A 19846-nucleotide genomic window follows, 5' to 3' on the forward strand; every position below is an offset into this window, starting at 1 on the left:
GTCGCATCGGGCAAAACAATTGTGCAAATTTACAGTAACGATGGATCGGTACCTGTCCTGAAGTCTTTGGCGATCATTAAGATTATCCAAACACAGCGACTTAGTCATAGTGTTAGGCAATTGATCGATGCAGAGTCTCCCTCCTCTCTCAGGCAAGATTAGTTAGGGCTAGATTTAGGGTTATTGGAAATTCTTGTCTCCGACGGTTTATGGTCTTTTATACTATATATATAAGAAGAAGAAAAAAAGGAAATTAACAGAAAGGGTTTTTAAATTATAGAGTGATGTGAGTTGTGACTCCGTTCCTCGAAAACACTCTTAATTAACGGATTCGCTAAGAAAAGGCAAGTCCGAAAGATAAATGGGCCAAATTAAAAAAGGCTTTACATAAAACCGACTCGGAAAGATCCGACTTGGTTCAACCCGACCCGAAGACGCAAGTATACCGTGATTTTTTTTGTTTAGACAATCGTCGTCCCCGGCACAACAACAAATTGTTTCTTCCTCTTCGGCCAGATTATTCTCCGTGTTCTGTAATTTCCGATAGATTTGACAACTCTATTTGTTGTTTCCTTTAGATTTATATATATTTTTATCTGCCTTTTTTGTTTTTTTTGGTTCTGTTCTATTCGTTTCCTTTTTGTTACCTTGTTTTTGGTTTTATTGATCTCAAATCCTGCTCTACTATACTATCTTCAATTCGATTCTTCATCGGGCTCTCTCTATACGAACGAGAACAATACACAAATTGGATCGTTACTGGTACAAATTCTTGCTGCTATGTCTCTGTTTTTCTATTTAGGGCTTTTCCTTCTTCTGCTATGTTTATTCGAAAAGTGAGCTCAATCGTATGTGTGATGCTTTTGCAGGAGGTTGATGTTATAGCATGAATCAAGGAGGGAACACTCAGGCTGTAGCACCGATGGATCCTAGTTCCATTGAGGTATTAACAATCTTTTGCGTCTTCTCTTTCATTTAAGCTAAGGTTATTCATGTCTGCAGAGTCGGTCTTTTTTATGCAAGTGAGAATTTGTGCATTGGGGTCAACTTTTGCGTTTTTGTTGTTGCGTGAATTGAATTTTGGTGGTTTTAGTTTGGTCCAGGTTATTTGGTTCTGTTGAGCCAATTGATCTTGTTTTCTTTAGGGACATGCGGGTAGATATGTTGAGCTCTATAGCAAGTTTTGTTTGTTAGTTCGCCTTTGTAACTTTTAGAGGAACTTTGCATATCAGTGTGTTTATGCAGCAGACAAAATGTGATTTGATTATAGACTCGGTGTGTGAACTTCAGAAAAATCATTCCCCTCCTTGAGAATAGTCTTTTCATCAGTGCCGTAGTGCCTTATGGTTTTCTCTAGTAATTTACCTTCTCCAAAAAAATCTCAAAGATGTAAACTGTAAAGTACTTTTGCTAAAAAAAAGTCTATTAAATCTTAGGTTTGGTTACAACACTTAGCTGTTGATCACTTAATGCATGAGCGTTTGAAGATATAATGTTTGAGGTTCTTTCTTATTGACTTGAGATTGTTGAATACTTGAACGTTTTGAGCGTCTAAGTTTTACATGTAGCCTTGATCTGAGATGACATTTTCTGTTTGTCTTTAATTCTTTTCCACTTTTTTAGTTATTTATTTATGTAATAAAAATGAAGATTTCCAAACCATTTTCCTCTACTAATACTTTGTCTTTGATACAGAATCGATATGGTGTTGATGGAAACCAAGCGCATAAATATTCGTATCAGTACTCAACTGGGTCTGACAGTGCCCCATGGACAGCACATTCTGTTGAACATCAGGCTGTAGATAATGGAAACTATTCAAATTCAAACTATTACCATCCACAGCCAACGGGGCCTGCCACAGGCAATGTGCAAGAAATACCGAATACTGCGTCTTTCACTAGCTCATCGACGTCTGGAACTGCAAGTGTGGCACAAGATTATAGTGGATATACGCCATACCAGACCTCTTCTGACCCACACAACTATGCAAACACGGGATATTCCAATTACTACAGTGGCTATCAACAGCAACCTAGCCAGTCATATCCTCAGCCCGTAGGGGCGTATCAAAACACAGGTGCTCCTCAGCCTCTTTCCTCATTTCAGAATCCAGGATCTTATGCTGGGACTGCAAGTTATTCAGGAACTTACTACAATCCTGCTGATTATCAGACTGCTGGAGGTTACCAAAGTACAAACTATAACAACCAAACGGCCGGAAGTTACCCAAGTACTAATTACAGCAGTCAGACTCTTGCGTCAAATTACAGCAATCAGACTCCTGCTTCAAATTACAGCAATCAGACTCCTGCTTCAAATTACAGCAATCAGGCTCCTGCGTCAAATTATAGCAATCAGACTCCTGGTTCAAATTACAGCAATCAGACTCCTGTGTCAAATTACAGCAATCAGACTCCTGCGTCAAATTACAGCAATCAGGCTCCTGCTTCGAATCAGGGAAACTACACCTCAAACCCTTATCAAAATTATACTCCTGACGCTGCTAACACTCATAGCTCTACTATTGCAACCACAACACCTGTACATCATCAACAGAACTACCAACAATGGTCAGAATATTACAGCCAAACAGAAGTACCCTGTGCCCCGGGAACAGAAAAGTTGTCTGCTACAAGTTCATATAGTCAGACCTTTCCAGTTCCAGGTGTTACCAATGAAATTCCTGCTTCAAATAGTCAGCCTGCTCCGTCTTATGTCCAACATTGGAGGCAGGAAGCTGACTCATCCCAACCACCTTCTCAGCAGGTTCAGATTTTACTTTCATGAGGAGTAGACAAAATTTTCGTCCTTAAGCTTATTTGAGTTTATAATGCTTTTCTGCTTACAACTTATTGGTAAAATGTGTGTTCTCTCTTTAATCAACTAAGTTGGTAAAAGAGTGATAATAACTGACCTGTTAGACCATCATTATTGGAAGGCTAAGAGCTCTTTCTTAAGAAATCTTAACTTAAGATTTGTTAAAGAGCCTTCCAATAATGATGCCCGTAGCTACCTAACAATACTGTATAGAATAAATTCTTGAATTTTTGTGCAAACAGTTTAGACATAATCTCTTACTGCTTTCTTTTATCATCCTCTCAGCCTGGTGCAGCTGCTAGTAACTCTAATGATACCTACTGGATGCATCAATCACCAAGTCTGCAAACTCATCATCCTGTTCCTCCTCAAAATCAATACCAGAGTCCTCTGGAGATGAAACCCTTATATGAGACCCCTTTTCAGGGTCATCAGAGAGCTACATATCCTCAAGAACTGAACTCCCAGTCTTCCTTTCATCAGGCACCATTAGGCTATCGCCAGCCTACTCAGATAACACCGTCAGTAGATACACAAAGGGTAAGCAAAGTACAGATTCCAACTAACCCTAGAATTGCTTCAAACTTGCCATCAGGTTTTACCAAAATGGATAAAGATAGTTCAATGGGCGGTGCAGCCCACACACCTGCATATGTTAGTGTTTCAATGCCAAAGTCGAAAGACCATACCACTGCTATGCCTGAGGTAAGATTCCTTTTTTTCAATTTTATATTACCTAGCAAGTGGAGTAGATATAAGTGTTGGCCACTGTGAATTGGTGTGTTGAGTAATTGTTTTTTTTCTCTTAATAAATAATCTTGTTGCTTGTAGCCTAGAAACTTCCCGAAATCGCTTCGTGGGTTTGTTGAGAGGGCACTTGCTCGCTGCAAAGATGATAAAGAAAAGGCATCTTGCCAGGCTGCTCTGAAGGAGGTAAATGTTTGTAGGAATTGTGGACGCCCAGTTGTTAGATTTTTGTAGCATAATAAATTGTTATTTTTTTAGCTACGCTCTTTGTTCATCTTAAGATTATTACATATTTGAATTTACTTCTTCAATTGGTATTCCGTGTAAATGTGCACTTGTGTAGTATATTTAAAATGTTCTCATGCCTTTTGGAAGAAATAGTTTTGCAGTCAGTAGAATACCATGTTAATTTTAGGTTTCGTTGCATGTTGATGCTTATTTGATTATTTCTAGATCATCACCAAAGCGAAGGCTGATGATACTCTTTATACTCGGGATTGGGATACTGAGCCTCTTTCAACTGTCCTGAACACAAATGTGACTAACACTGAGTATGGCCCTTAATTCCTCCATCTCCTGCCTGCATGATCAATAACTATTACTCTTCTCTACTATATGGTTGTAGCATTTACTTTCTATCTTCCTGCTAAGTTTTACTCCGAAATGCAGGTCGAGCTCCACTCTTGTATCTTCGTTACAAAACAAGAGCCCAACAAGACGACCCAAAAGTAGATGGGAGCCGTTACTGGAAGAAAAACCGTTTGTCAAGCCAGCTTCAACTTTTAGCAGTGCTGTTAAATTTGGAGCTTGGAATCGCCAAAATGAAAATAATAATAAGGTTAGGCTTTCTTTTCTTTATTATATGTGAAGGGATGCTACTGGGGGTATACTGATTATGCATTTATTCATGTCTGGTCAAGGAAAAGAAAAGAATAGAAAATATTTAGCTGTTGGTTGAATGTGTATGTAGCTGTTAGAATTTGGTTCTTGCAGTCCCTGGTTCTGATAAGAAATTTTGCAGAATTCGGAGATGTTTCAAAAGGTGGATGCTGCCACTGGCTTCAAGCCCACTTATTCTGGGCAAAATTCTGCAAAAAAAAGTTTCCAACGGCCTATCAAGCGACAGCGGTTTTCTGGTGGTGCAGCTACGACCATTGATGATGAGGCATCTAGTGATAGCGACAAGGATTTGACACCTTACTATTCCAGTGCAATGACACTTGCTAGTTCTGTCGAGGAAAAGAAGCGCCGTGATAGTCGTTCCAAGCGTTTTGAAAGAGTTCAAGGGCACAGCCGAGGGGCTGATCTTCCGAAGCCTAAGAATGCAAATGTTGGAAATTTGCATTCTAGAAGAGCCACTGCCTTGAGGCTTAGCAAAAATTTCGATGAAAATGGCAGCAGAGCTGTGGAAGACATTGACTGGGATGCATTAACAGTTAAAGGAACTTGCCAGGAAATTGAGAAACGTTATCTCCGTCTTACCTCTGCACCAGATCCTGCCACTGTAAATATCACTATCTTATACCTCGTAATCTTTTAAACACCCTGACTGATATTTTTGTTTTGACTTATTTTCAGGTAAGACCAGAGGATGTGCTGGAAAAAGCTCTCTTAATGGTTCAGGATTCTCAAAAGAGTTATCTTTATAAATGCGATCAGCTAAAGTCTATTCGACAAGATCTCACTGTACAGCGGATACACAATCATTTAACAGCTAAGGTAATATTATTGAGTTCAAAAATATTTTGGGTGTTCTTGCTGTACAGCGGATACACAATCATTTAGCATGTTTATAATGTCTCTTTGTTCATTGTCGATTTCAGGTTTATGAAACACATGCTAGATTGGCTTTGGAGGCTGGGGATTTACCCGAGTATAATCAGGTTTGTACACTAGCACATACTCTTCATATTTTAGAATTGTAATCATTCAGTGTCTAGATCAAATCAATAACCTATTACTATTCAGAGTGTCTAGATCAAATTCTCTGTTGAAAAACTTGTCCTTTTTTTTTCCTAATTATAAAAATACCAACATCTGCTAGTATTTCACTGGCGTCTCATTTAAAATAAAATAAATAAAGCAACATATCATGCAAGACATCAGAGTGAAGTGAGATGGACAGCCTGGCAGCTATAGTTTAGCAAGTAGAATAATTTGGGTTTCGAATTTGCCTCTAGGTTGAAGGGTCACTCCTATTTCTGATGACTCTTTACCATGGATTGTGACTTTGGTTTGCATAAATTCTGCAATATAATGATACTGTTCCACCTAGTCTTGTAGAATACATCTGTTGCATATTTCTGAGGAGTTTTTTTTTTTAATTCCAGGTATGTTTAGTCTCGCTGAATTGGTTTTTTTAATTTATGTAACAGTGTCTGTCGCAGTTAAAAACTCTTTATGCCGAAGGTATAGAAGGATGCTCTCTAGAGTTTGCTGCATACAGTCTACTCTATATTACCCTACACTCTAACAACAACCGTGAACTGCTATCATCTATGTCCAGGTTAGTACATATAAATATTTATCTCTGGGGTTCGTTTAAGCATTATGTGTCATGAGAAACTTTGATAAATTGAAGTTCGTGGAAAGATCAGAATAAGGTTTGCTACACAGGTTCAGTTAGTGACCAACTGGGAATAGTATTTGAATTATATATTTTTTCTTCATACCAGTGCAAAGAGGTTACTTCTTTGAATTGGGTTTCTGTGCATGAGATTGAGTTATTTTGTGATCTCTGTTCTTTAGATTATCCGAAGAAGCTAAGAATGATGAAGCAGTTAGACATGCTCTTTCAGTTCGTGCAGCTGTCACATCAGGAAATTATGTTATGTTCTTCAGACTCTACAAGACTGCACCAAACATGAATAGTTGCCTCATGGGTAAGGGACATATTACATAAGAAACTGTTCTGATATGTTTCAACAATTCAATGGCTAGATATGAAGGATATGATGAAATGTTATGTTTGCAGATCTCTATGTGGAGAAGATGCGTTACAAAGCTGTGACTTTTATGTCTCGGAGTTGTCGTCCTACAATCCCAGTTTCATACATAGTCCAAGTGTTAGGTTTTACTGGTGCTGCAGCAAGCGAAAGTGCTGATGAAAAGGAGACTAATGGTTCGGAGGAGTGTTTAGAATGGCTAAAAACCCATGGTGCTAACCTCATTACTGACAGTAACGGAGATATACTTCTTGATACTAAGGTAAGTCTTCTTCTTTTGGATTTGCCATATGCTTATAACACTTCTAGTTCACTTTGATTCTCAGCCATATAAATGTTGAGTTCCTTAATTTCAAGATATGGATTGATGACTGGTTGTATTATTCCTCGTGCAGGCGTCATCAACGAGTCTCTTCATGCCAGAACCTGAAGACGCAGTTGCTCATGGAGATCGAAATCTAGATGTCAATGATTTTTTTACACGTACATGATGAAAAAGATTAATGTTTGTTGTAGTCTGATGGGTAAAAAAGAAGCAATAATGCTAAAATGAAGTTCATCATACCTTTTGATCCTAAGGGGAGACCAATGAAGATAATTCCAAGGCTCTCTGGCTGCATCATCGTCGTCTTCTGCCACACACACAATTTCAGGTATGACACTTAGGTTTATAATACTTCATAGTTGTAGTAGGAAACGTTTGGAAGTGAAGCCAAATGTGTTTGTAATTCGTTTTTGTGAATATGGAAGTCCCTATTCTTTCTATAAACTTTTGAGACAAGGGAATCCAAGAAACATACCTTTATATATATATGAAAAAAACCATTTTTCATTAAACAATTCAAGGAATTACAAACAGAGAATACAAGTATGTTTTGTGATTTGGGTCTATTAGCATTTTTTTTTCACCTCCGCTTGTTCTTGCTTCCAAGTAACAAAGTGAAGTAGAACAGTATCCTAAAAAAGAACCCAAAAGCAACTGTGATGAACAAGCAATTCCATTTACTCAGCTGAACAATACCTTGATTCTTCAGTATATCTGCACCTGTGGTCAAACAAGTCGAGCTCGATATCGTCACCCCGAGAGACTTGCTCACAGAACCAAGCAGCTTCAGCTTCATCACTTCTGGTAATTCTCCTAATGGCGTATTGTCGAAAATCTGAACTCCTCTCACGAAACACTTGGTCGCATCAGAGAACTCGTTCTGCAAAACGGCTTCGTAGGGGTATTTAACCAAAGACAGGTAATGAAACCAAATCCAGTAATCAGGGATACGGTTTCTGTTGATGAAGAATCCACTGAACAACAAGAAGTATGCTAAAATAGCGACGACGATTATGTAACCCAACATCACACTTGGAACCACACCTGATAGAAACGTGACAAAGGAGCTCCCTGACCAGAACGCGGCTAAAATGATCAAACAGTAGAACAAAAGGCCCATTGGGCCTCCGTCCAATCCTACAGCCCAATACGTCGTCGCCGCGAAAGCTAGAGAGAGGAAGATGAGCGACGGGATAGAGACGATGGCGTGAGAGAGAACGTAGGAGGATCTCCGGTAAGCGTTGTACGCAGTTTCCCTCATGAAGATGTAACGTTCCTGGAGAAAAACTGGTAACGCGTCGGCGCAAGTGTAGAACATTGTTGACATCGCGAAGGCGAAGAACCCTAACCGCTCTTGAACTCCTTTGGGAGAATTGTCTAATCGCCAGAATACGGTGGCGAGGATGAATCCGGTGATAACGACGGAGGCGACTCTGATTCCGAATAGCTCTGGTTGTCTTCTAGAATTGAGCATTGATCGTTTCGAGAGAGTTTTGATTTCCATCCACATCGGATTCGCAAATTCAGGAACAGCTAGAGTTGTGGAGGTAGCTGTTGTTCCGCCGTTAGCGACGGATTCTCCGCCGGAAACTAGCTTTCCTCTGCTTATACTGGCGGCGATTGCTTCTTTAAGTGTAAGATTTGGGTACGGTGATGAAGGAGGAGTTAACGGTGGTTGACGGTTGCTCTGTTTCTTCATCTCTTGCCATTTTTTGTTGAATTCGACTAATCCTCTAGTTCCTCCGGCTGATACTTCAAGCTCACGGATGAGATCTAACGCGAACTCGGTTCGATTCTCGTTCTCCGGTATCGGACTCCCGAACTCGGAGAAGAAACGCGGAAGACTCGCCGGAGATCCGCTGTACACGGTGTGGCCACGGGATAAGAAGATTAACCGGTCAAGCAAACCGAGAACACGATGACTCGGTTGATGAATCGACATAATCACGATACTGCCACTCTGAGCGATCCTCTTCAACACTTTGACCACCATGAACGCACTCGTTGAGTCCAAACCAGAGGTTGGTTCATCGAGGAAGAGAAGTATCGGATCATGGATTATATCAATACCGATCGAAACTCTTCTTCTTTCACCACCGGAGATTCCACGGTGACCTTCGTCTCCGATGATTGTTTTAGCAGCGTTTCTGATACCTAATTGATCGATCAAAGCTTGCACACGAAGCTTCTTCTTGGATTTTGGTAAACTCCTCGGGAGACGAAACTCAGCAGCGAACATTAGCGTTTCTTCAACGGTGAGCATAGGGAAGAGAAGATCATCTTGCATTACATAGGCTGAGATCACTTTGAGCATTCGAGACTGAAGTGTTTCTCCGTTTAGCTTCACTGTTCCTTTCAAGCTTCCTTTGGCAATACGGTTAGCTAATGCATCGATCAATGTTGATTTCCCCGAGCCACTAGCTCCAAGAACGGCCATGATCTCTCCGTCTCGAGTCTCGCCGGAGATGTTATTGAGAAGGGTTTTAGTATTTGGCCTCACCGTTTGAGCTATCTCCGGATCCTCTGTTGTACTTCCCCGTGGAAAGAGGTTACGGAACTCTAGTTTTCGACGAATAGAGACATTGTAAGTGAGATTATCGAAAGAGAGAACGAATGGAACAGTACGCATGTAACCATCATAGTCGTCGTCTCGGTTCAAGGACTCGTGAACTGGAGTCTCGTCTCCAATGGCCATTTTCCTGACGTCACTGACGTTCTTAAGAAGTTGCCCTAGAGTGGAATCGTGCACAGAGGAGATGGTGTTGAGCTCCATGGAATCATCATCATCAGCTGCTACAATACGAGCCATAGTAACAACAAAAGGAATTAAAACTGTTTAAGATTGATCAACAAATAAACTGACTTAAGCACACACTCATAACTTTTGTTTAACGACTTTGAGTTCTCGCTCGAAGAAGAAGAGAAAGAAGTGTGTTTGTTTTTCAGTTTATGGGACTTTGGTTGGATATGTATGTATGAGTCTGTTATCATTACTATATAGTTATATATATAGAGGCGAGATTGCATGAAGAGACGTGTTTGTATGTGTGAAGACACGGAAGGCTATATGTTAAAAAAAAAAAAAAAGGTCACGATGAGTTGCATGGGAAAGGTATGTTTAGGTTTATATATTTTTGACTGTTTGGATGTAAATGCGTTTTTGATTTATTGTTTATTTATTATGGAGAAGGTGAAGAGTCGACCTATTAAATCTAAAGTTCCCTAAAGTGGAAATTACCAAATACGTTTTTCTTCTTCTTCTTCGTTCTTCGTTTCTTTTTTTTTTTTGGTAACGGTGGGCGCATGCCACGTGGCGAAATGGGTTTTATTGACTTGTGAAGTAGCCAATTAGGTAAAGGGTGTTTGTTCGTTCATCTAACATAGGCATGGGACGAGGACTTTCGTGTGTCTTTCCCATAGTTGCCTTCATTAATGCTTATTTCTTCTAGTCTTTTTTTTTTCTTTTCATACTTCAGTATTTTGAATGAATGTTCATATTCTTTCTATAATGTATAATATTGATCACCATAAATTTATCTTGTGTCCACCTCTATAAAGAAGAGTGGTTTGCAAGTTCATTAGTATGATAATAGAGGTAACAAACACCATATGGTCCATAACCTAGTTAGAAGAGTCTAAATTGTGCCTTTTTTGCGTGTAAAATAGTATTCTTGATTGCATTAGGTAAAAGCAATTTAAAATAAAGTGAACACGACAAATTTTCTACTATGGTAGTCAAAGCTTGAATTAGATGATTGATGAAGTAGTTAAAAAGCAAGAAAAATATATTATCTAATGAGGAAAAAAGTCATGCGAAATTGATGCCTACTTGTAAAATGGGTTTGTACATGTGAAATAGTATTAGTATATATTCAAGGATATCAAAGTCGGTCGCAGTCCAATAAATGGCTACAAGGCTAGCTAGCTTAGCTACTTCACTTGCCAAACTTAATTAAAAGCCTAGAACTTAATCAGATACCTAACACAATGCCGGAAAAATCTTCAACACGCACATGCAATGTTCGAGTCAAGTTATCTAACATAGAATATAAGGCTAGAGTCATAGCTTTGTTACAAAGTTTTTTTCGGGACTTTAAACCCTTATGTTGTTTAATTAAGTTTTTTTCTTCTTCTATATCACTGATATTCAAACTCGTGATTTTAAACTCTTTCTATCTACATATAGTTAACTAGTAAGAAAACGAACTGAACTCAAAAACCTTCTTGTTAATCTATTTTCTTAGTCGAGTCGGTTTATGATAGTCTTGTAATTATATGACAAGAGATTAGGCATATAGAGTAAGTCATAGTTGTACAATGTGGACACGCCTTACGCATGTTTACGTTACGTATGTGTGCACACATATGGTGATAGGCAACTGCAAGCATAACAATACTATTATTATATAGCAATCATTTATTGCAGCCTCCTGACTAACTAGTTCGTTAAATGTGTATTACAAAGCCTATTCGAATGAAAAATTTGTCCCAGCTTTAAATATTGAGTAGTTGTGCCATGTTCTAGGTTCTTTCTTTTCTAAATAGGATTATTATACCGGTTTAATTGGTGGACCTTTGGTATATGATGTGATATTTATATTATATGCTAATTTGAATATCGTTTTCTGAATTGATAATCTATTTCAAAATTCATGTTTATGAAATTTTCTGCTTTCTAACTAGTATACCCCAGTAGGATTCTATATTGAAAACTTAGCTAGTGTAGATTTGTATCATGGTGATTTTGCAATTATGGACGAAGTATATATGTAATCATTGAAAAACTATATGCTAGCCAATTTTCTGAATCAAGATTATGAAAAAAATGTAAGTAAAATTGTTTCAGGGTTATATATAATTTGTATTTATAGTTAGTAGTTCGTAATCAATTCCATTCGCAAAGATCTTTGTTAGCTTATTTTCTTTTGACAGGCTTTTTGGTAGCTAATGTAGATATGTTAAGTGACATAATAATTTAGTTTATTATACAGATAGATTTCAACCTAAATTTTCCCCATATATAAATAAAACATGTAGCCTAAAAGATATTGAGATGGGTCAACTGCATAAGATGGCTTTTGTTTATTGTTTATGACTTATCTTAGCAAAAAAGAAAAACGAAGAAGATGACTTCCTATTTATTGCAATGCATGTGGTGATAAAAGTCAAATATGTCACCAATGAGGTAATTTATAGTATGAGAAGATGATATCGGGAAAGGTCTTGTTGAGTTAATGCTCTCAAGTGTACTTGTTCATGCACGACGGAACTTGAACAAGATCCTATGAATTCGACTTAGGAATTAGGATGTGTAACTCTTTGATATCATCAATGCCACCACCTCTTTCTCCTGTCCCCCAATGATGATTATCCTTTCTATGGAATACACATTCGTACATACATTGTCCATACTTCAAAAACAAACAAAAATCTAACGAAAGTACATATATTTGTTCACATATATAATAAGGGGAATCATGCATGATTGTTAGGTACAGTTTCTTTACAAACAAGATAAGAGAATAAAATATACGGTTTGTATCAGCGACTCAGCGTTGTAAACATCAAATATCTAGCCAAAATTTTGAAAGATTAACTTTAAGAGTATAAGAAAATGGTAATGACTCATGTTGTCACTCACAATTATTAGTAGTATTAGGTTAGTATAGTGTTTTAGTCTATTAGATCCACAACAAAATCAACGTCATCCGACAAAGGTTTTGGGAAAAGAATTGGACATTATTCAAAACTTGCTAGTTGCTTGCTACCAAATTGATATTGTTGGGCATTCAATTTGACACATACTAATACTAATCACAAACTGCGCATCATCATCAAGGAAATCACATATTCTCTGATTACCAAAATGTTCTCAAAAATCACATGTTGATTTCGAAAGGAAGTTTTATTCGTAACTCACTATCATCATTTACCAACCTTCTAGAAAACGAAAATCTAATCCTAGGCGGTGTTAGTGGTTATAACATGTGTAAGCATTAAATGTGTGATAGATAGGAAATGCTTTACATTTCCAATTTCATTTTTGACTTTTAGGTAATTAAATTTTTTGTTGACTTTTTTTTGCTTACTAACTTCTAACCACATTTCCCTTCTTGCCGCCACGATCAAAGGACGCGAATAAAGTTCATTTCTATTATTTAGGGTTTAAGTACATTTGGACCATTAGGCTTTTTAAAAATTATTTGCTAATTCGTCTACCCTTTTTAAACAGAAAAAGAATAGTGTATTCAACTTTCAACTAAATATTTTTATTCAAAAAACAATTTGGGCCATGTATGTTGATATCATAAGGCCTGTTGATTAGTCGTTTTTCTGCTATCTATTTGTTCTCTTGTTGTTAGCTTCTATTTTTGTTTGAAACGGCAAATTTATAAGTTATATAGCAAGATTAACCCTAGTTTTGTGTTTTTTTTTTAATCTGCAGCCGGCTTATCGCACTTTTCAGCTTCCTTTTGAGAGATCAGAAGAGAAGAAAGTAAATGAAAAATGGGTATGACAGATCTTTCACGTGATATGTTAGAGAATATACTCTCTAGGCTCCCAGTCGAGTCTCTAAGAGAGTTGCGATTTACTTGCAAACTGTGGAACACTTTATTCAAAGATCGAAGATTCATTAAAAATCGCTTTCACAAAGCAGCAATGGAAGTGATCGTACTGATGAGATCATCGGTTTCCACATTGATCGTTGATATGACTCATATGAGTGAAGGTAGCAACTATGCCGGAATTGGATTCCACATATTAAACGGTGGTATCAGCAATTTTTACTCAAATGAAATCACTATATCTGGTATGTTTCACTGCGACGGTTTATTGTTGTTACAAACCATGAAAACTGATACTAACAAGCTTGTGGTTTGGAACCCGTGTTCCAAGGGAACCAGGTGGATCGAGCTTATGAATCATGACCGCAGTGGCATCTTTGCTCTTGGATACCATAACGATTTGTGCGATAGCTACAAAGTCTTGAGTATTTTGGATTATGATCCAAAACCAGAGGTACATATCTACGAGATCAACTCTGATTCATGGAGGCCTCTTGATGATGACGTCCCTCTCGGCTGCATGATAAAATCTCGTGGGGTGTCTTTACTTGGGAATACTTATTGGATTGCTTCACAAGTCAAAGAATTATTACTACTAAGTTTTGACTTCACAACAGAGACATTTGGATGTCTAAATCTTCCCTTGGAGCGTCTTGGCTTTAAAAGTTTGGGTCTATCAGTTGTTAAGGATGAGCAACTTGCGATTTTGCAACAATGTTTGGATACATCAAGGGTGGAAATCTGGGTGGCGACCAATGACAAGATTGATCAGACCAAAGTCTTGTCATGGACCAAGTTGTTGGCAGTGGATTTGGACACTTGTTATGAAGAACATAAGTTTACGTGTGATGTAAGTTTCTTCATCGACGAAGAGAAGACAGTCGCAGTATGTTGGGACAGAGAAAGTTTGCACATTTTTGGAGAGGATCACCCCCACGAATATATCCCTTGTGGTGATTCCTCGCAATTGCATCCTAGAGAAGGTATGTTCCAAGGTTGGTTCAAATTCAACCTAGAGAAACATGGACATGGATATTAGTTATTTACAAATAATAGAACGTAATTTCTTGCATCTCTTTTATCTTTCTTTTTTCTTCTGTTTTCACTTGTCATGTCCTTTGATTTTTGAACAATAAAATGAGTTTTTATTTACTCTGAATGCTTTTAGTTAATATATGGTTGATTGGTGTTAGAATCTGATAAATATATTTTAGAACCCCATTTACGATGCCGGGAAAGCTTGAGCCCTCTCAGTTTCATATAATGTCAAGAGAGTAAATAAAACGTTAATTGAGTTTGTTAGTACTATCATCTTCATACTACTTATTCTGCTATTCTCATCGCAATACTTACCCAGTCAAGGAAACCATTACACAGCGAATTGTTAAACTTGCATCACATTTGTCATGTTCTCTTTTTATAATTTAGTGAATTTTAAATTGATCTTATAGAAAAGTATAGCAAAGAAGCTCAGTATATCTCGATTAAAAAACAACACTTTAAATTTTCTACAATGTATAAAACAGTATTGTGTTCCCTCCTTAATTCCTCCTGTACAAATAACACTATAGTGATGAAGATACTCTTCTTCTTTTGATCAAATCTTTTTACCGTGTTTCTTCTCTAACCATTTGTGCAAAAACTTTGCTCATTGAGACCCCTGCAATATCTCCCACTCCATTCACACTGAACTGCACAGTTGAACCCACAACGCTTGCCTCTGGCCTATCATCCACCATTGCCGCTTTCTCATCTTTTGCTTGGGCCTGAAGCATGAACTCTAGGTTCCACAACAAATCTCCCATTGTTGGCCTCTCAATGCCGCTTTGTGCCAAACACTTCTCTGTTATCTCACTGTACTTCTTCACCTCTTCAGCCTTCACTTTCCCATCAAGAAACGGGTCTACGATCTCTTCCAACTTCCCTTTCTTCACCAACTTCATCGCCCATTCGATCAAATTCACTTTCTCTCTTGGAAGTGATGGATCGATGACTGGTCTCCCGCATAGTACTTCAAGCATCACCACACCAAAAGAGTAAACATCTGATTTCTCAGTCAGTTGTTGTCTGGTTAAGTACTCTGGATCTAGATATCCAAAGCTTCCTTTAACCGCGGTACTCACATATGTCTGATGATCAAGATCAGGACCTGTCTTAGATAATCCAAAGTCTGCAACTTTGGCCATGAAATTCTCATCCAAGAGAATGTTAGCGGATTTCACATCGCGGTGTATGATTGCTCTTGTCGAACCTGTATGGAGATAATGAAGTCCTCTAGCTGCACCAACACATATCTCAAGCCTCTGTCTCCAGCTCAGTCTCGGGTTATCTGAGTCATACAGATGTTCTTTAAGCGTTCCTTTCTCCATATACTCATAGACAATGATCATTTCACTGTTTTCGTCGCAATACCCGATTAAAGAAACCAAATGCCTGTGTCTGAACTGAGTAAGCATTTCAATCTCTGTCTTGAATTCCGCTAAACCTTGTCGAGACTGAGGAGCTCCTCTTTTCACAGCTATCTCAGTCTTGTCCTGCAAGACTCCTTTGTAAACTTTACCAAACCCACCAACCCCAATCACTAAGCTTTCATCAAAATCACTCGTTGCTTCCTTGATTAGAGCCAACGGGTATCGATAACCGATCTTTGAGCTTGAAAAGATTAAGCTCTCACCTGTTTCATTCTTGTTAATCTGCTCATCCCCTCTAGAATGAACAGTCTGCATTTGTCTATTTCTTCTTCTTTTCCTGATGCACCACCAAGATATAGCCACACCAAACAATAAAGCAACACACAGAACTGCAGATAGTCCAGCTATCAATCCGATTCTTGGATTCGAACTCTTGTTACGCATAGAACGATCATGGACAACAGCATCAAAAGCATCAAGACTCCCCTTATCGTTGCTCAGCTTCAATATCTCAAATCCGTTAATAAAATAAACCGGGTAGGAAGAAACATCCATAACTCCACCAATAGATAGATTCAAGGCTCCTTCACGACTTCTGGCTTTGCGCATCACTGCATCAACGAAATAAGGAGCTCCAAAAGTGCCATTTGCAACCTCTGTCATATCAACGGACCCGACTTTGTCTGAATTCACAAAAATGTCAAAGCGTATCTGACGCTTAAATCCAAAAGGATCCACTATTATGTTACAGAAGTGAAACCGGACAAAGTAATCGAAACCAGGCTCGATCTTGAATGTCCAAGTAAGATTGGCGTTGGTATTTGGATCAAGATCAGAGTTTAACCTCGTGGCAGTTCCATAGACGTAAACTGGTGCAATGTCATCTGTTATTCCACCTGCACTGAAGTTAACTGCTTTCAGGTTCATCACAGGCGTACCGTAGTGAGCTTTATAGGCAGAATCCGAGTCCCATTGCCTCCATAGCTTATCCTGATCACGAGTCACAGTCAAATTCCCCATGTTTACACGAGAAACAGTCTCCATGGCATGACTCCTGAGCTTGAGACTCTTCTTGCTCTGTGAACCAACGAGTTTTGCTTCTTCAGGAAGCAAATCCTCTGGAAGTCTGAAAACTTCCAAAGCATTGATGAAAGCTACAGAACCTATTTGAGGACGAAACTCAATGACTAGATTGTCTGAAGAGATGTTTAAACTGTATTCTTTAACAACAGAAGTCGTTGAGGGTTTGTAATCTTTGATCAGAGTGAAGTTTTGAGACGAAACAGAGAATCTAGCAGTGGTTAGATCTTGGGAAGAGGAGACAAAGGGTAAGAAGTAAAGACGAATCAAGAACCAACCGTGTTGTTCGATCGGGAACCGATAACTTGATCCATTGGAGAATACTCTCGCGGTCTGAAACAGAGCCGATTCATCCCCTGAATTAGAATCTGTGGTTCTGACCGAGATTCCTAGAGAAGAGTCAAAGATTCCCGGACCAAGATTGCTGTCGGATTCAAAGGTCCGATTGTTGACGTTTACATTATCCAGAGATCCACAGTTGATGAAGAAAGCATCAGAAGAAGCAGAGGAGATGTGTGAAGAACAGAGAAGGGTTAATAAAAAACAAAACTTTAGCCCTAAGAAGAGCTTGAGGTTTATCATATCCAAAGAAGAACAGATGAATTCACCAGTGAGAATCTGTAATATGGAGAAAAGGGTATCAGAAAATTCGAATTAGTATGGACAGTTTTTGAAGGAAACAGAGTCTATTTCGGAGAAGATAATGAAAAGTAGAGCAGCTGATGTTTTGCAAAAAGAAAAAAAGATCCGTGAGCAGAAAAAGAAAGAAACAGTCACACCAACTCAATAACTACGCGTTTACACTTACCAATTGACCAAAAGCGAATTATCGAGAAAATTAAAAGTCTTGCATTTATTGAAAATGTTTCCAGGGGTTTTGGTTTTGAAAAAAAAGGGGGAGAGAGGAGGAGGCAAGTTGATTAACAAATATGTTGACGAAATCACACCAAAACAAAGAGTTGATTAACCAATCTGAGGAAAAAATATTTATCATCAACATGGCCACGAGAAAGTTATTAGTAGTATATTTTTTCTAATTATGTAAATTTCGTTTTCAACGTTTTTGGTAATTGAGCTGGAAAATGCACCAAACTAATAAAGAAACAATGGATAATGACAGAAAAGTACAAAAGAGGGATAGAAGAAAGAGGCGGAGAGAGCATAAATAGATATTAGTGAGTGATTTGGGAGAGACGGCATAATAACAAAAATGAAACAACTACGAGTATTATTATTTTTCTCCCACCGGCTACAAACGTGCCGTTTGGTTTGTATTGTTCAAAGATAGCGACGGAATCATTGTGTTTTTTCTTTTATCGACTTTTTGTTGGCAACTGTCCATTTTTATTTTATTCTGTAGCACATCCATTTTTATTGTTTTATGTCTAAAATTAGTCGTATTTAATTTTAAAATTGCTTCGTTGGTAAAATTTTTTTGCTTTTGATGCGAAAGAAATATATCGAGATTTAATTAGGTCTATGAAAGACTTAGACGAGAATGCAATAAGAGTTTTTTTTTTCTTGTAATTTTTTTGTAAACCGAGAATGCAATAAGAGTTAATATGTGTATTTAAAGAGGTTTATCAATGTTGAGTATTTTTGGGAAATATCTTTTTTTGTTGGGAATTAAATTGTTTGGATAACATAAATTTGTTGAGTCAGATGTACAGTTTTACATATACAAATCTATACTCAAAATTTTTTGGGAACATATACAAATCTATAATGTAATATATATTGTATATTGTATTTTCGGAAAAAAAAAAAAGTAAAAATCCATTTTTGAGTTCCGATCGGTACAAATAGAACTGGAACTTTGCTGAATTATATTTTTATGAATTTAATCATGATAAAGCCATTTTTTTAATAAATCTTAACCGCCGACAAAACATGTATTTTCTAATTTAAAATTCCATATGCTCCAAACAAAGTCAGATTTGATAATATACAGTAGTAGCACTACACACAAAAAACTCAAATTACATGTCTGATTGGATTTGTTTTAATAGTATCATTGAGATATTTTATAATTAGGAGAACATTTAGACTATTTCGCTAGGGGTGGTGTTTCGTGTATATAAAACAAAAACGTTTTTCAAATGATTATTTTCTGGTCAGGCGGCTCTAATGAAAAGAATATCGTATAGTCTATTCAAATGTTATAATTTTATTCATCAATAAAAAAAAATTAAAATGTATATATACAACAAGCTATGAACAAAGAAAAATTGTCACAAAATTCATTTTAAAAAAGGGAATCTTTCTAAAACCTAACTATAGTCTCAAAACATGTCAGGACAACAATCAAAAGACAAGCAACGATGGGTTTGTCTGTCGTAAAATACGTCCAAACACATAGAATACGTAGCCAAGAGATACAATACAAGTTATATATAACAACATTACGTACAAAAGAGTTTACAATAAGACAGTAACTAGAGACATTAGTTTAAGAGGTCGGCCGGTTTTTAGAACTAACTAGAGACATTAGTTTACATAAACACAGTTTAGCAGCAACAAAATCAGATGGGCCTAAAAAGGTATCGAAAACAGTTTAGTATGGACTATGGATGAAGTAAAGCTGAATTGTCTTTTAGAATTATTACACAGAATCGTTCTTGTTATTAACTTATCTCAAAGATTGAATGTCATAATTTACTAATCAATATATGTATATAAGTATATAACACAATTAAAATTTATATACACCATAAATTCAAAGCAAAATTAATAGAATAATAGGTGTGTATAACAAAGAAAAGTGCTAAAAAGTTATTATCAAATCACCATGAAATACAACAAATTATTGATTGAATAAGAATCGTCAGTATACAACATTTACACGTTTAAGCAGGCAAAACACAACATATATTGTCAAAATATGTCAGCAGGGCAGTGATCAAGCGACGGTGTGGACCATTGTATGCGTCCAAATACTAGAAAACGTAGCCA

General features: G+C 37.4%; 4 protein-coding genes across 4 annotated transcripts; 2 read left to right on the plus strand and 2 right to left on the minus strand.

The window, feature by feature from the left end:
- Window positions 1-482: 482 nt before the first annotated feature.
- LOC17890280 (SAC3 family protein A) lies at window positions 483-7344 on the plus strand. The gene is made up of 14 exons (XM_006293536.2): window positions 483-762; window positions 870-943; window positions 1696-2769; window positions 3106-3525; window positions 3652-3753; window positions 4021-4118; window positions 4237-4405; window positions 4589-5071; window positions 5146-5286; window positions 5391-5450; window positions 5943-6073; window positions 6316-6449; window positions 6542-6774; window positions 6908-7344. Exons 2-14 carry the CDS (start codon window positions 887-889, stop codon window positions 7001-7003), a joined length of 3198 nt encoding a protein of 1065 aa, XP_006293598.1. The 5' UTR covers window positions 483-762; window positions 870-886; the 3' UTR covers window positions 7004-7344.
- Window positions 7345-7402: 58 nt separating this feature from the next.
- On the minus strand, window positions 7403-9824 carry LOC17889076 (ABC transporter G family member 1). The gene has a single exon (XM_006295546.2). The coding sequence runs from the start codon at window positions 9644-9646 to the stop codon at window positions 7418-7420; it is 2229 nt and encodes a 742-aa protein (XP_006295608.1). The 5' UTR covers window positions 9647-9824; the 3' UTR covers window positions 7403-7417.
- A 3520-nt stretch (window positions 9825-13344) lies between these two features.
- Window positions 13345-14442, plus strand: LOC17890322 (putative F-box protein At3g17500). The gene has a single exon (XM_006295971.2). The coding sequence runs from the start codon at window positions 13345-13347 to the stop codon at window positions 14440-14442; it is 1098 nt and encodes a 365-aa protein (XP_006296033.2).
- Window positions 14443-14848: 406 nt separating this feature from the next.
- LOC17888737 (probable receptor-like protein kinase At2g39360) lies at window positions 14849-17780 on the minus strand. Its single transcript, XM_006296153.2, has 2 exons — window positions 17703-17780; window positions 14849-17512 (listed from the first exon to the last, which is right to left on the minus strand). Exon 2 carries the CDS (start codon window positions 17474-17476, stop codon window positions 15011-15013), a length of 2466 nt encoding a protein of 821 aa, XP_006296215.1. The 5' UTR covers window positions 17477-17512; window positions 17703-17780; the 3' UTR covers window positions 14849-15010.
- Window positions 17781-19846: the final 2066 nt, after the last annotated feature.

This window comes from Capsella rubella, unplaced genomic scaffold, assembly GCF_000375325.1.
Source record: "Capsella rubella cultivar Monte Gargano unplaced genomic scaffold, Caprub1_0 scaffold_4, whole genome shotgun sequence".
Lineage (NCBI taxonomy): Eukaryota > Viridiplantae > Streptophyta > Magnoliopsida > Brassicales > Brassicaceae > Capsella > Capsella rubella.